This window comes from Phyllopteryx taeniolatus, unplaced genomic scaffold, assembly GCF_024500385.1.
Source record: "Phyllopteryx taeniolatus isolate TA_2022b unplaced genomic scaffold, UOR_Ptae_1.2 contig_25, whole genome shotgun sequence".
NCBI lineage: Eukaryota > Metazoa > Chordata > Actinopteri > Syngnathiformes > Syngnathidae > Phyllopteryx > Phyllopteryx taeniolatus.
The window spans coordinates 22,501-37,790 of record NW_026903173.1 but is presented as its reverse complement, the minus strand read 5'-3'; the positions used below and the strand labels follow the sequence as shown (position 1 = coordinate 37,790).

At 42.7% G+C, this 15,290-nt stretch overlaps 1 protein-coding gene across 2 annotated transcripts in view; it reads left to right on the top strand.

Annotated features, from left to right (window-relative positions):
• The first annotated feature begins 8,608 nt into the window (after positions 1-8,608).
• Positions 8,609-15,290, top strand: part of LOC133473438 (FK506-binding protein 15-like) — a 9,813-nt gene continuing 3,131 nt past the window's right edge. The window contains exons 1-2 of one of the 2 annotated variants that reach the window (XR_009787066.1): positions 8,609-8,867; positions 10,976-10,988. Coding sequence is in view for 1 of the 2 variants with exons in the window: in XM_061765109.1 (XP_061621093.1) it covers positions 8,747-8,796 (50 nt within the window). In the remaining variant the exon portion in view is untranslated. The remainder of the gene's footprint in view (positions 8,868-10,975; positions 10,989-15,290) is intronic. The other variant, XM_061765109.1, reaches the window with a different exon arrangement.

Genomic DNA, 15,290 nt, shown 5'->3' with positions numbered 1-15,290 from the left:
AAACATGCTAGGTGAATTTAAGACTCTTAATTGCCGGTATTTGTGAATATGTCTGTGAATGGTTGTTTGTCTTATTGAAAATATTTTTGTTAATGCTTTGTTATTATATATATAATATTTTGTTATTGCTTTGTTATTTTTGCTCAGGCCCTCCTTTCTTTCATTTCATGGTAATCTATATTCAGAATTAATATAAATATATTAGCGCAGGTCACTAATGGTGTAGTGGTCCACTCGCCTGACGTTGGTGCAGGCAGCGTGGGTTCAGACTGCGAATGGTTGTCCGTGTCCATATGTGCCCTGCGACTGACTGGCGACCAGTTCAGGGTGTAGTCCGCCTTTCGCCCGAAGTCAGCTGAGATAGGCTCCAGCTCCCCCGCGACCCTAATGAGGTCAGATGTGATAGAAAATGCATGAATATGTATGAAGTCATTGACATACCGGAAACAACTATATATAAAATGGTAATCTTATATTTGGTTTTAGTCAGGTGTAGTTGTACACTTGCCTGATTTTGGTGCAGGGAGCGTGGGTCCAGTTCCTACTCAGTGATTGGGAATGGTTGTGAGTAGGGACGGGCAAGCACAGATACGAGGTATCAGTATCGGGCTGGTACCGGCCTTATTTCAAGGTATCAGGTACTCATAAAGGCTGCCAATACTAGCCACAGATAGTTAAGGCAAAAAAAATCTGACATCAGTAAGTCCTCCTACCTAGTCGTTGGCGGTCCACTGCAGCAGTTTGACACATCGGCGAATCATCAGGTGCCTGAGAAAGGTATTTGTTTCCAATTATCTGTCATTGTGTTAATTGAAGTTTTTACATAGTAGTGGTATCGGTTCCTCGGTATCGGTGAGTACTTAAGAGTGAATACTGGTACTGGTGAAAAAGTGCTGTGGAACATCCCTAGCTGTGAGTATGAATGGTTGTCTTTTCTATACTTGCCCTGCAATTGATTGGTGACCAGTCCAAGGTGTAGTGTTCTGTGGCCCAAAATCAACTGGGATAGGCTCCAGCTCTCCGTGATCCTGAATGGATGGATGGATATTTTGGTAGTTAGTTTAAGTCCTCGTGTGTTTCAGTTTTTTATGTTGGGTTTGGCTTCTTAGGTTTATCTTGCTTTGTATATGAACACTCTACATAGGACGCCTTGAGCTGAGATTCAAATCCAGAACCTCTCTATAGATGTGCTTACCACTAGGTCTGCTTTGGGCCATTTTGAAGGTGAATGAATACATTGAGTTTTTGATATTGATATTGTCTCAAACTACTCTCATATTTAAACATGAGATGTGAGTGCAGATGGTTTGTCCCATAGATTCAGATCAAGATTAGCATGGAGTTAAGCAATCATCCCGATTTTCTAATAATCATTTTGTATTCATCATCTGTTAGTGTTAATGTATTCTGTTGTAATGATTCCATATTCTACGTTTGTTAAATTTCCTTCACAGATCAATAAAGTATTGCAATTATGATTCTGATTCAAATATTGCGATTATTAACAATAAGTATTATGATTATTAATTATGATCACTTTTGCCTCGTGGCAGAGGAAAGACAGCCCTATTCATCCTGGAATGTTGATTGTATATTATGCAAGGATGAATCAGGCCTTTTGTCGACGTGATTCATTTTAATGTGAACTGGAAGTGTGACCAGTTCACAATAAGATGAAAGGGAAGTGCAGTGGTAGTAGTGGGAGGAGTCTGCTGGCCACACCCACGTCTACTCACTTTTAAATACAATGCAACAGAAATGCTAAACAGCTTGCTCTGGCTCGCACGATCGTGGCGACATTGTTAAAAGCTAATTGACGGACCGCAGTCCGCGTCCAGACCCAGAAACAGTCCCATACGGACCCACACCATAGCCAAAAAAGCAAGAGAACATTTGGAACAAACAGATCAGTGTCATTTATGATTGCACTTATCAGTGGGAAGTTCCCACGGGAGCACTTATTAAAAGTGCATATATGTGAAACGCCAATCTGAACCAAAACCAAGGTTTTGAACAAACATAACTTTTAAAACGGTTCAGTTGTCGAGATTTGTTAAAATAAAATATGTAAAATTGTTTGACTTCACTGTTTGACTTCATGATGCCAAACAGAAAAGAGGAAACACAAACTTTATTTTTCTCAAGTTAAGCACGTTGTTTGAACATTTATAACTTTCTCTTATTGTTAAATGCAGCCCTACGTTTATTTAGTAAATGAAAGAACATTACACAGTTGTGATCATATTGTCACGGTTCGATTTCAACTGGACCCAGAAGCGAGCGGAGGCTGAGAGGTTTGTGGTGAAAGGTTTATTGAAGAGGATATGGAGATGGATCCTTGAGGCGTACTGGTGGGTTGTCGAGACAGGGAACGTGCAGCAGGAGGTGGCGTGAGCAGGTGGATGGCTTGGTGGAAGAGGTCAACACGGCGGGGAACATGGAAGGAGCACTGAGGATAAGGAAAAACACTGAGGTCATAAGTGTTGCGAAGACTGGGGTAGCTTACGTGTTGGTCAGAGAGCCGGTGTACCACGGGAGAACGTTAATACGAAGGGCCGACTCCAGGGACTGATTTGCCCACTCTGTCTGGACGTTGGTCTGTGGATGGTATCCCGAAGACAAGCTGGCTGCTGCGCCCACTGCTTTACAGAACTCCTTCCAGACAAGGGAGGAGAACTGAGGACCTCGGTCCGAGACGATATCGATGGGGATTCCGTGGAGTTTGAAGATATGTTGGACAAGGAGGTTAGCAGTTTCAAAGGCGGAGGGTAGGGGAATGTAATGGACGTACTTAGAAAATCGATCGATAATGGTGAAAATGATAGAGTTACCTTCAGAGGGGCGTAGGCCGGTAAAAAAGTCCAAGGCGATGTGGGACCAAGGGCTGCTCGGGATAGGTAAGGGGCGCACAGACCAGCTGTGAAGTCTTCCCTCGTGCACAGACGGCGCAGGCTTCAACGAACTCCCGGGTGTCTTTCACCAGGATAGGCCACCTGTAGTGTTGTATAAATTGGATTGTGCGTGTGATACCGGGGTGACAGGAGAACGTCAGAACGTGCCGAGTCGAGTACGAAGTACGGTTAGGAGGTCCAGTCTTGGGATCCGGTTGGGTCTCTTGAGCATGTTTGACAATCTGCTCAATTTTCCAGTTGGCTGCCCCAACAAGGCAGGAGGAAGGGAGGATGGTTTCGTGTTCTCCAGGGCTGGAGGGGGGTGAGAACATGTGAGACAGAGCATCAGGTTTGAAGAGGGGTCCTGCTGCAAGAGAACAGCCCCTGCCCCAGTGTCTGAGGAGTCAACCTCCACCACGAACTGGAGGGAGGGGGTCAGGGTGTCGTAGGATGGGAGCACTGGTGAAAAGGGTCTTAAGTTGGTCGAAGGCTTGGGATGCTGCCGGGGTCCACTGAAAAGGAGAGCTGGTGGAGGTAAGGCTAGTGAGAGGAATTGCGACTTTACTGTAAGTCGCAAACCCGATATGCTGATGAATATTGTGTTCGTGGAATTAGAAGTAAAAATACAAATGTAAACATTTTCACTGATCCCTGGGGGCAGTTATGTGGGGCAATATTGCCCTCTGCTGTAGACTGAGATTAACGTCAAGAGTGCTCTCACGCTTACATTACGAACGTCACATCACCAAACCCGGAAATCAGGATACCGGGCTCCCCATGTATGCTGTGATAACTAGCAGAACTACGGGTTGCTTACATGATCAACACCAAACTTGCTAGAATATTGCTCAACCAAGTAATGACTTGACATGCTTTAAATTTAGTCATGACTCCATCCATCCATTTTCTTCCGCTTATCCGAGGTCGGGTCGAAGGGGCAGGAGCTTTAGCAGGAAAGCCCATACTTCCCTCTTCCCAGCCACTTCATCCAGCTCTTCCGGGGAGATCCCAAGGCGTTCCGATGCCAGCCGGGAGACTCTGAACTGCTCTTTGGTGCATCGGCAGAAACAATAGTGCCCCCACCCGAAGTCGGAGGGAGTCTACCCTCTCGTCTACCGGGTTGAACCCCAATGTACAGGCGCTGAGCCAGGGGGCAATGAGTATACCCATACCTGCTTGGCGCCTCTCATCGTGGACAACTCCAGAGTGGACGAGAGTCCAACCCCTCTCAAGAGGACTGGTATCAGAGCCCAAGCTGTGTGTAGAGGCAAGCCCGACTATATCTAGTTGGAACTTCTCGACCTCACACACGAGCTCGGGCTCCTTCCCTGCCGTTCCACGTCCCTTGAGCCAGCTTGTGTAGCCGGGGATCGGATCGCCAAGGTCCCTACCTTCGGCCACCGCCCTGTTTACACTGCACCCAACCCCTATTGCCCCTCCCTCAAGTGTGAACCCATGGGAAGGGGGACCCACGTTACCATTTCGTGCTGTGCCCGGCCGGGCCCCATGGGTGCAGGCTGGGCCACCAGATGCTGGCCTTCGAGTCCCACCTCCAGGCCTGGCTCCAGAGGGGGATCCCGGTAACCCGTCTCCGGGCAAGGGAAAACGTCTTCCAGTATTTTTAAACATCACAGGGGTCTGTGCTTTATCTGGTACCTCACCTTGGACCTGTTTACCATTCTAGCCAAGACTCGATTTGCTAATATAGCCTCCCCGCCCCCAGTTTTTTGCACATTGTACTGTTAAATTTATAACTTGCTTCCGAGGATTAGCCTCAAAATGGTATGCTAAACAGAAAATAACCAGTTTTATATTTCTGTAGCTTAGTTGCATGGCAGGGTCTTAACTATTATTGATCGTTTGTGGAGATTTAACCTACTCAGTCAATGTATACGTTGGTCTAATCTACGCTGCTAATATGCATATCAGAAAAAAAATACAAAGCATTATACATACATAGACATAGTACACATAACACGTTCCTATTTGGTTTGTGTATTGATTGTTTTTAAACGTATATATTTGAAATTACAACCCCAATTCCAATGAAGTTGGGACGTTGTGTTAAACATAAATAAAAACAGAATGATTTGCAAATCATGTTCAACCTATATTTAATCGAACACACTACAAAGACAAGATATTTAATGTTCAAACTGATAAACTTCATTGTTTTTAGCAAATAATCATGAACTTAGAATTTTATGGCTGCAACATGTTCCAAAAAAGCTGGGACAGGTGGCAAAAAAGACTGAGAAAGTTGAGGAATGCTCATCAAACACCTGTTTGGAACATCCCACAGGTGAACAGCCTAATTGGGAACAGGTGGGTGCCATGATTGGGTAGAAAAGGAGCTTCCCTGAATTGCTCAGTCATTCACAAGCAAAGATGGGGTGAGGTTCACCTCTTTGTGAACAAGTGCGGGAGAAAATAGTCCAACAATTTAAGGACAATGTTCCTCAACGTACAATTGTAAGGAATTTAGGGATTTCATCATCTACGGTCCATAATATCATCAAAAGGTTCAGAGAATCTGGAGAAATCACTGCATGTAAGCGGCAAGGCCAAAAACCAACAATGAATGCCCGTGACCTTCGATCCCTCAGGCAGCAATGCATCAAAAGCCGACATCAATGTAAAAAGGATATCACCACATGGGCTCAAGAACACTTCCGAATACCAATGTCAGTAAATACAGTTCGGCGCTACATCCGTAAGTGCAACTTGAAACTCTACTATGCAAAGCAAAAGCCATTTATCAACAACACCCAGAAACACCGCCAGCTTCTCTGGGCCCGAGCTCATCTAAGATGGACTGATGCAAAGTGGAAAAGTGGTCTGTGGTCTGACGAGTCCACATTTCAAATTGTTTTTGGAAATTGAGGATGTCGTGTCCGGACATCTTGTGTCAAAGAGGAAAAGAACCATCCAGACTGTTATGGACGCAAAGTTCAAAAGCCAGCATCTGTAATGGTATGGGGCTGTGTTAGTGCCAATGGCATGGGTAACTTACACATCTGTGAAGGCACCATTAATGCTGAAAGGTACATACAAGTTTTGGAGAAACATATGCTGCCATCCAAGCAACGTCTTTTTCATGGACGCCTCTGCTTATTTCAGCAAGACAATGCCAACAGCGTGGCTTCGTAGTAAATGAGTGCGGGTACTAGACTGGCCTGCCTGCAGTCCAGACTTGTCTGCCATTGAAAATGTGTGGCGCATTATAAAGCGTAAAATACGACAACGGAGACCCGGACTGTGGCGGCACGGTGGATGACTGGTTAGAGCGTCTGCCTCACAGTTCTGAAGACCGGGGTTCAATCCCCGGCCCCGCCTGTGTGGAGTTTGCATGTTCTCCCCGTGCCTGCGTGGGTTTTCTCCGGGCACTCCGGTTTCCTCCCACATTCCAAAAACAGGCATGGTAGGTTAATTGACAACTCTAAATTGCCCGTAGGTGTGACTGTGAGTGCGAATGATTGTTTGTTTCTATGTGCCCTGCGATTGGCTGGCGACCAATCCAGGGTATGTCCTACCTCTCGCCTGAAGATAGCTGGGATAGGCTCCAGCACACCCGCGACCCTAGTGAGGATTAGCGGTACAGAAAATGGATGGATGGATTGTATTCTGTTTTGGTGTTATTTTATCAATTAAAGACAATATTAAAAACAATCCTATCTGATTTCTTCTGTGGGGGTACATTAATTGCAAAATGAAAGGGGGGGTCAAATAAAATTTTGCCAAGGGTGCCACATTGGCTCAAGTATTAAAAAATGTTGACGTAGAACATAGACGTGCCTGTGAACTGTGATCTCGTTTATAATGGATAACTGTACACACACACACGCATGTGCATATAGCAAGATACCAGTACAACAGCCTTCATTGAAAACATGCTAAATGGCAAAGAGAATGGCAAAATTACTGCAGTAGCAGACTTCCATCCATCCATCTATTTTCTGTCATGTTGTTCTGACCGGTTCTCTTGTCAACTCACCTCGCGTCTTAAAAAAAAATAAAAAAATAATAATAATCAGTTTGGGTCTCGTCTCTGACAGATACTTCCACCTCATTTTTATTCGTTGACATCCACTTCGTTTTTGTCAGAAAAAAAGGTCATTGACTATAACTGATGACAAAAAATGTTCGGCAGCAAAATTGACACTGGAATCTACTCTATGTTTTGGGCTGCATTTATATGCATTATAAATTATATATATTTAGTACCAGCACAAGTCAAGGGCTACTAAGACGGTTTCAAGACCCAACAGATTGCGCAATCTCTTCTGTTCTCGGTCATATTGTTTCTATCCGCACCGCAAGTATGTGCAAGTCATTCAACCGGATCTGATAGTTATTTAATCTCCATCTTAATTGTGCGTGACATTAGTTCAGCCTCGAGTTGGTGTTTTGAAATATTTATTGTTTGTTGTTGTTGTTGTTGTTGATGTTTTCAAATCATACGAGCTTTTGTTGCAGCTCGTCTCTTTGTTGAGACGGATACTTTTGGCAGTCGAGTCAGGATCAAAGGTGCAGAAAGTGGACGGTACCTCTGCATGAACCGGAAGGGAAAACTTGACGGAAAGGTACCATCTGTACGTGCAGTTGCATCGTATGTCTGTCTGACAGTATTTTTGATGTTGAAAAAGCATAAGACATGGTGTGGAAGGAGGGGTTATTGATTAAATTATATAAAATGGGGATTAATAGAAGAACATTTATTTGGATCCGAGACTTTTTGTTGGACATGCAGATTCAAGTAAAGATGGGCACGACTTGATCTACTGCATATAAGGTGGAAAATGGCACACCTCAGGGGAGTGCTATCAGTCCATTGTTGTTTTCTATTATGATTAATGACGTTTTTGCAGAAATCGACCCAGATATAGGAATGTCATTGTTTGCGGATGATGGAGCATTATGGAAGAGAGGCAATACTATCCAGTTTATCCAAGATAAGATACAGAAAGCGATTGGATAGTTTAGAAATGGTCATATAAATGAAGTAGATCTTCATATACAAGAAAGAGTACACAGCGATAAAGGAAAAGGAAACTGGGAGGAAGTAGTCGAACAGAGACTCAGAACAACACATGCATTGTACACCACTGTTTTTACTGATGGTTCAAACGATATTGGGACCGGAAGAACAGCGTTTGCATGTGTCATTCCAGATTTAAATATAAACGGACATCAGATCACTTAGCGGTATTTACAGTGGTGCTTGCAATCGTGGTGCCATTACAGTTGGTTGAAGAAAACAGGTTCAAGCGGGTTATAGTCTGTTCAGATTCGTTATCAGCATTATTATCCTTAAAAAACATGGGATCACAAAGTAGGTCAGATGTGTTATTTGAAATTTGTAAATTAGAGATGAGCGTCAGGTTTATGTGGCTACCAGCACGTACAGGAATAAAGGGCAATGAAAAAGATGATTATTTTGCAAAGCAAGCACTTAAACGCAAAGAATGGTTTGGAATATCCTTTGGGGTGGGTGAGGTCAAGGCTTAACGTTAAAAAAAAATTGGCAGTCCGCCTCCTGCCCGATGATAGCTGGGATAGGCTCAGAAAAGGATGGACGGATGGATGATTGATTTTGCTCCCGAGCACCGTACATATGTATGTATGGGCGTACGCTCACCCACACTCCAGCACAGTAGGTGGCGGTAATGCAGCCTGAACGTTTGACGCCACCCGCCGACAAACAAGAAGAAGAAAAGAAGCCGCAGAAGAAGAAGAAGAAGTCAGCTGATACACCCGCTACCAGGAAAAGCGGTAGTGTAGTGGAAGTACCACCGAGTTGCTAATTTGTCACAGTACTTGTCTTATCTGATACTCATTGGGTTTTAACTGATAAAATGTTCGGCGGAGACGACGAAGACGGAGATTTCTTGTCACCCACGGGCGGGTAAGTTATTTATGCCGTGCGAGTTCACTGGGAGCAGAACATCCCCCCTCGCCAGTGTCAGTGCTCGACAGGTACATAAACATACATTATGTGGTCGATGGTTGTTGCTGCTAAATAACGTTAATGCGTTTCAAAAGGGATGTCTTCGCTTAAGCATTTACCTAAAAGATGAAAACATCATTGAATTGATTGCAGTTGGCAATCTAACGAGTGTGGATGCATTCTTAATATTTTTTTTTTTTCCTTTTCGAATTTGGACTTCCCCAAAGGGGGCAAATACGGATCGTCTGTCATGTGACATTCTGGGACACAAAACCCGATTTATTCTCCATACGATTTGTTTCACGGAAACAGAATGTGCCCGAAATAAAATTTACATGTTCTACTTTCGCCGCTGGTCATATTCGGTAGTTTCTATTGTGACATTTATGTTGATCATCTCAACCATCAACGTGCAAAAGAGTTATTCGATATCCTGGATAACGTTGGGCTTTCTCAGCAAGTGACAGATTCAACACATAACAACGGACATAGAGTATTCTCAATTTAAAAAAAAAAAAAAAAAAGTTTGCATATTTCCCCACTTTAATGTTTAAGATCATCAAACAAATGTAAATATAATAAAAAGTAACCAAAATGAGCTTAAAAAAAATATTTAAATTAAAAAAAAAAAAAAAACATTATAGGTACCTGGCCCTGTGTGAAAAATGACCACCCCCTTGTTAAATATGAATTAATTGTGGTTAATCACAGGTTTTGGTTAATTTTCACTGATCACACCCAAGGCTGATTACCTTCAGACCTCTTCAATCAAGAAATCACTTACGCAGAATCTGTCCCGACAAAATCAAGTCGGACAAAAGATGTAACGAAGCTGCAACAAAATGACACTATCCAAAGAAATTCCAGAAGAAATCAAGTAAATCTACAATCTACAAAAGCCATTTCTAAAGCTTTAGGATTCCAGCGAACCATAGGGAGAGCCCTCACATGGAGAAAACATGGACCAGTGGTGAACCTTCCCAGGAGTGGCATACCTACCAAAATTACCCCAAGAGTACAGCAATGACTCATCCAGGAGGCCACAAAGGAACTCAAAAATGGCATCCATGGCATTGTTCCTAGTCGGAAACCACTGCTGACCAAAAAGAAAATAAAGGCTCGGGATAATATTATATGGACTGACGAGGTGAAAGTTGAGCTTTTCCGAAGTTGTGCGTCTTGTTACATCTGATGTAAATGGAGCACATCATTTCAGAAAAAGATCATCATACCCACAGGCAAACATGGTGGTGGTTGTGTGATGGTCTCGGGCTGTTTTGTTCCAGACCTGGGCAACTTGCAGTGATTGATGGAACCATGAATTCTGCTCTTGAACAGAAAATCCCGAAGGCCTCAAGCTGAAGCGGGTGATTCTCTGGAAATTAGATTCATGAGATGTCATGAAGCATTTTTATGATAAAAGTTGATGCTATCAAAATAATAAGGATAACATTATAAACATCTTTATTTGATGTGTCCAAGAGCAATTTTCTTATTCTCCGTAACAAATTTGAATCATTGCTTAAAGGTCAGATGACAGATGTTCCAATGCTTTTTCAAGCATTACTACATTTCTTCCCCTGTCAAGTGACTTTCATTAACCACTGGTCACGTATTCCTTCTTCACTTGGAAAGCGCAAAAAAATAAAATAAATCTCTTGCCGCTGCCTGAACCATTTGTATAGCAAAATGCTGCACAATAAACTATCGTGACATCGTTAAATCATACGACAACAAATAAGCAAGGGCGGGAACAATAGCACACAGCGCCCGATGAACAGGATGTTTGGCTTGTGTGACGTCACAGTGCCGGAAAGAGCCGAAGACCGGAAGGTGCATTCTGCATCATATTTATCGATTTAACTGCTGTATTCTTCATTGAATATATTGTGTTAGAAAAAATATCAGCAGAACATAGAAATCAATTACAAATCTACGTAGATAGCTGGTCACCTTTCCTCAACATGCTCAGTCTAGACTCTTGATTCCTTTGCCTGGGTAGCGTGCCATCTGACAATAACAAGACTATCTTTGTAAGTGTGAAAGTAAACTTTTGACTTCTGTGTTCTTTGTTTATTCTATTTATTAATTTATTTTTCTTTTCCGTTTTTCTTTTCCCCTCTTTCTCACATTTTAGATCGGTGTGCATGGTGAGAGGACACATGCATGGAGTGGAGATCTTCACTCACTTAGCACACACTCGTGCCACTCACCGTATATATTTTTCTCACTGGTCACATCTGGGCACATATACATATCCAAGGGTTCCTGGGGACTGATATGGGGTTGGGAGGGTGTGGACGTCGGACCGGGTTTCAGCACGTCTGTGCTGTTTCCCTGGCCCGTGCGCCCTGCCCCTCTGCCCTGCCTGCCCCCCTGGATTTCAATGCATCACACACACTCATCCCCACGTTTTAATGCACCACATACACCCATCACTGGGGGACGGTGGGTCTTGGGTGGTGGGAGGGGGCTTTGGCTGTTAGGCAGCCCCCCCCCGGCTCACTGGCCTCTCCAGATTTTAATCTCATCCTGTTTACAATGGGTGCTTTGTCTTTTGTCTTTGTTTCTCTCTCCCCCCTCTACAAACTTTGTTCTGATTGATTCTGACTCTAAATAAACAATAATAATAATACTAAAAAACCACAGCGGCAGCTTAAAAGCTTCACTGTGACACAGTAAAACTGTTCCGGCATAAAAGGACACAGATCCTCCATTCTGCTTGACCTAACAGCCGAACAGGACAAAATAAAAAGTACAAAGGAAAAAAAAAGAACCATTGTCTCATTTCCGAAATATTGATCCTAAATACTGACATGACATTCTCATTACCGCAACATGGACTTTTTTTTTAATGAATTCTGTAATAATTTTGTCATGGTTTGTTTTAAAGTGTACAACACCAATTCCAATGAAGTTGGGATGGTGTGTTAAAACATAAATAAAAACAATACAATGATTTGCAAAACATGTTCAACCTATATTTAATTGAATACACTACTAATACAAGATATTTAATGTTCAAACAGATAAACTTTATTGTTTTTAGCAAATCATTAACTAAAATTTTATGGCTGCAACACGTTCCAAAGAAGCTGGGACAGTTTCATGTTTACCACGGTGTTACATCACCTTTTCTGTTAATATCATTCAATAAAGGTTTGGGAACTGAGGACGCGAATTGTTGAAGATTTGAAGGTGGAATACTTTCCCATTCTTGCTTGATGTACAGCTGCAGCTGTTCAAGAGTCTGGGGTCTCCGTTGTCGTATTTTACGCTCCATAATGTGCCACACATTTTCAATGGGAGACAGGTCTGGACTGCAGGCAGGCCAGTCTAGTACGCACAGTCTTTTACTACAAAGCCACGCTGAAAGCCACGTGCAGAATTTGGTCTGGTATTGTCTTGCTGAAATAAGCAGGGGCGTCCATGAAAAAGACGTTGCTTGGATGGCATCATATGTTTCTCCAAAACCTGTATGTACCTTTCAGCATTAATGGTGCCTTCACAGATGTGTAAGTTACCCATGCCATTGGCACTAACACAGCCCCATACCATCACAGATGCTGGCTTTTGAACTTTGCGTCCATAACAGTCCGGATGGTTCTTTTCCTCTTTGGCCTGGAGGACACGACGTCCACAATTTCCAAAAAACTATTTGAAATGTGGACTTGTCGGACCACACAACACTTTGTCACTTTGCATCAGTCCATCTTTGATGAGCTCGGGCCCAGAGAAGCCGGCGGTGTTGTTGATAAACGGCTTTTGCGTTGCATAGTAGAGTTTCAAGTTGCACATACGGCTGTAGTGCCGAACTGTATTTATTAACATTGGCTTTCTGAAGTGTTCCTGAGCACATGTGGTGATATCCTTTACACATTGTCGGTTTTTGATGCAGTGCCGCCTGAGGGATTGAAGGTCACGGGCATTCAATGTTGGTTTTCGGCCTTGCCGCTTCCATGCAGTGATTTCTCCAGATTCTCTGAACCTTTTGATGATGACATGGACCGTAGATGATGAAATCCCTAAATTCCTTGCAATTGAACGTTGAGGAGCATTGTCCTTAAAGTGTTAGACTATTTTCTCACGCACTTGTTGACAAAGAGACGAACCTCGCCCCATCTTTGCTTGTGAATGACTGAGCAATTCAGGGAAGCTCCTTTTCTACCCAATCATGGCACCCACCTGTTCCCAATGAGCTTGTTCACCTGTGGGATGTTCCAAACAGGTGTTTGATGAGCATTCCTCAACTTTCTCAGTCTTTTTTGCCACCTCTCCCAGCTTTTTTGGAACGTGTTGCAGCCATCAAATTCTAAGTTAATGATTATTTGCTAAAAACAATAAAGTTTATCAGTTTGAACATTAAATATCTTGTCTTTGTAGTGTGTTCAATTAAATATAGGTTGAACATGATTTGCAAATCATTGTATAGTGTTTTTATGTTTAACACAACGTTGTATAAACATACTATCAAACACCTATTTGATGCCTGCTACAGAACACTTTTTTTTATTTTAACAAAGGAATTCAATAAATAAGTGTAAATCAGTACAAATATTTTGGTAATGAGAAATATGAAGACAGAAAAATAATAAAATATGAAAAATGTATCTACAGAGTTATGCATAGCTTTGAGCATGAGTAATAAGACCATTCTTGCCAAAAATTCAAATTTTTAACCATATATTTAATGTAATGCAATGTTGCGGTAATGAGATTTTTTTTAGACTTTTTTTTTTAAATGTAAAAAAAACCATACAGGAAATATTTAAAACATCTAAACATGTTTTATTGTTAGTTCAGACCCTAATTGTGTTTGTACAAAAGCAAAATTTTCTTCCAAGGGCATTTTAAAAATCCTCATGCTGGACACCTTCTAAATCTGGATTTCGTGAGAATCACCCAAGTGCACTTGGGTTCTGGAGCAGGATAACGATCCAAAAACACACCAGAAAGTCAACTTCTGACTGGCTTAAAAACCAAAATCAAGAATTTTGTGAGTGGCCTCGTCGAAGTCCAGGCTTCAATCCGATTAAAATGCAGTGGCATGACCTTAAAAAGGCCGTTCATGCTGAATTCAAACAATTCTGCAAGGAAGAATGGGCCAAAATATCCACAGAGATGTGAAAGGCATGTCCTCAGATTCTGTGGATGACCTGGTTGAGAGTTTCAATTCCAAAGTCATTGATTCTAGGATCAAAGCTGTGTCTCACTGAAGAAACACTGAAATTGTTCAAACAAAAGAGAGCTAAAGCTCAACTTTTACTTTTAAACTAGGCTTACTAGGACATATAAACAGTCTTCAGATCTACAACGAAGAACTGAAAAATGCTCTACAATCCTATTTCTCAGAGGTCATCAGTAGAAACAGTATAAAATGGCTCGTCTGCCGTTCTCGGTGGTTGACAGACTTACAAACCCTGAAACGTCAATTTCACAAGAACTGCTGTCCAGAAAATCGTGCAATGACTTTTGACCTTTTCGACCAGGTATATCAAATGTATGGCGTACACGCTAGAACCAGCCTATCAGGGGGGGTCCAATCAACCCCGTGGGGATGATTTTTGAAAAGTGTAAATCTTAGAGAGCACGTTACCTCTTATTTTCGATAAAAGTAACTATTGTTTGTAATTGTGTCCCACTTGGAATGGAATGACCGACTCTGTTGGACGAGTCGGTCATTCCATGATTTTGATTTGTCGTTGAATTGGCATTGTTGGTTATGAGGACCATTGTTGTACACGGGCCGTTGGTTGTATGGGTTAAACGACTTCTTTTGATTGTCGGGTTTAACAACGCCAGAACGTGGTGTGTCAGTCACACGCGTGTTGTACGTGGCGCCCTCTAATTCCATCTGCGGTGGTTCGTTTGTAAAGAAGACGCCTGAGTCTTGTGCTTTAGAGGGAGGTTGTTTTTGTTTAGAAAACCCTTGGTGGCCAGTTCACGCAGTTGGGCACTGGACAGTGTGCACGGGCATGCTGCTACGCCCAGCTGGTGGCTGGTGTTAGGATGTAGGTTTTCGACAAACAATGTTTTGAAATTTTTGTCCTCCTCCATATAAGTACGCTTTACGCAGCCGGCAGTAATAAGCTCGGGGTGTCTCAAGTCTCTCCTGTTTAACTGTGAGGGCTGCAAATCAGCCGATTGCGGCCTCTGGGTCATCAAATTCTCGAGACAATGCTTGGCAGAGGGCCGGGTAATCGGCCAGCGCATGAGCCGGTTGTCATTCACTTAAGCTGCTGACTTCTCGGCTAGATGTAACTGATAAGGTACAGTCTGTGGGCCGTAGTCGCAGAAGGGAATCGTTTAAGGTGAAATTCGCGGTCTCCAAGGAACGCGGCTGTGTCGTGCGACCCGTTTTGGCTTATTTAAAATAGTTGCAAAGGGCACTTGGTGGAGTGGACGAATCAGCTTGTTGACTAAATTTGAAACTAATTTAACGAATTACTTTA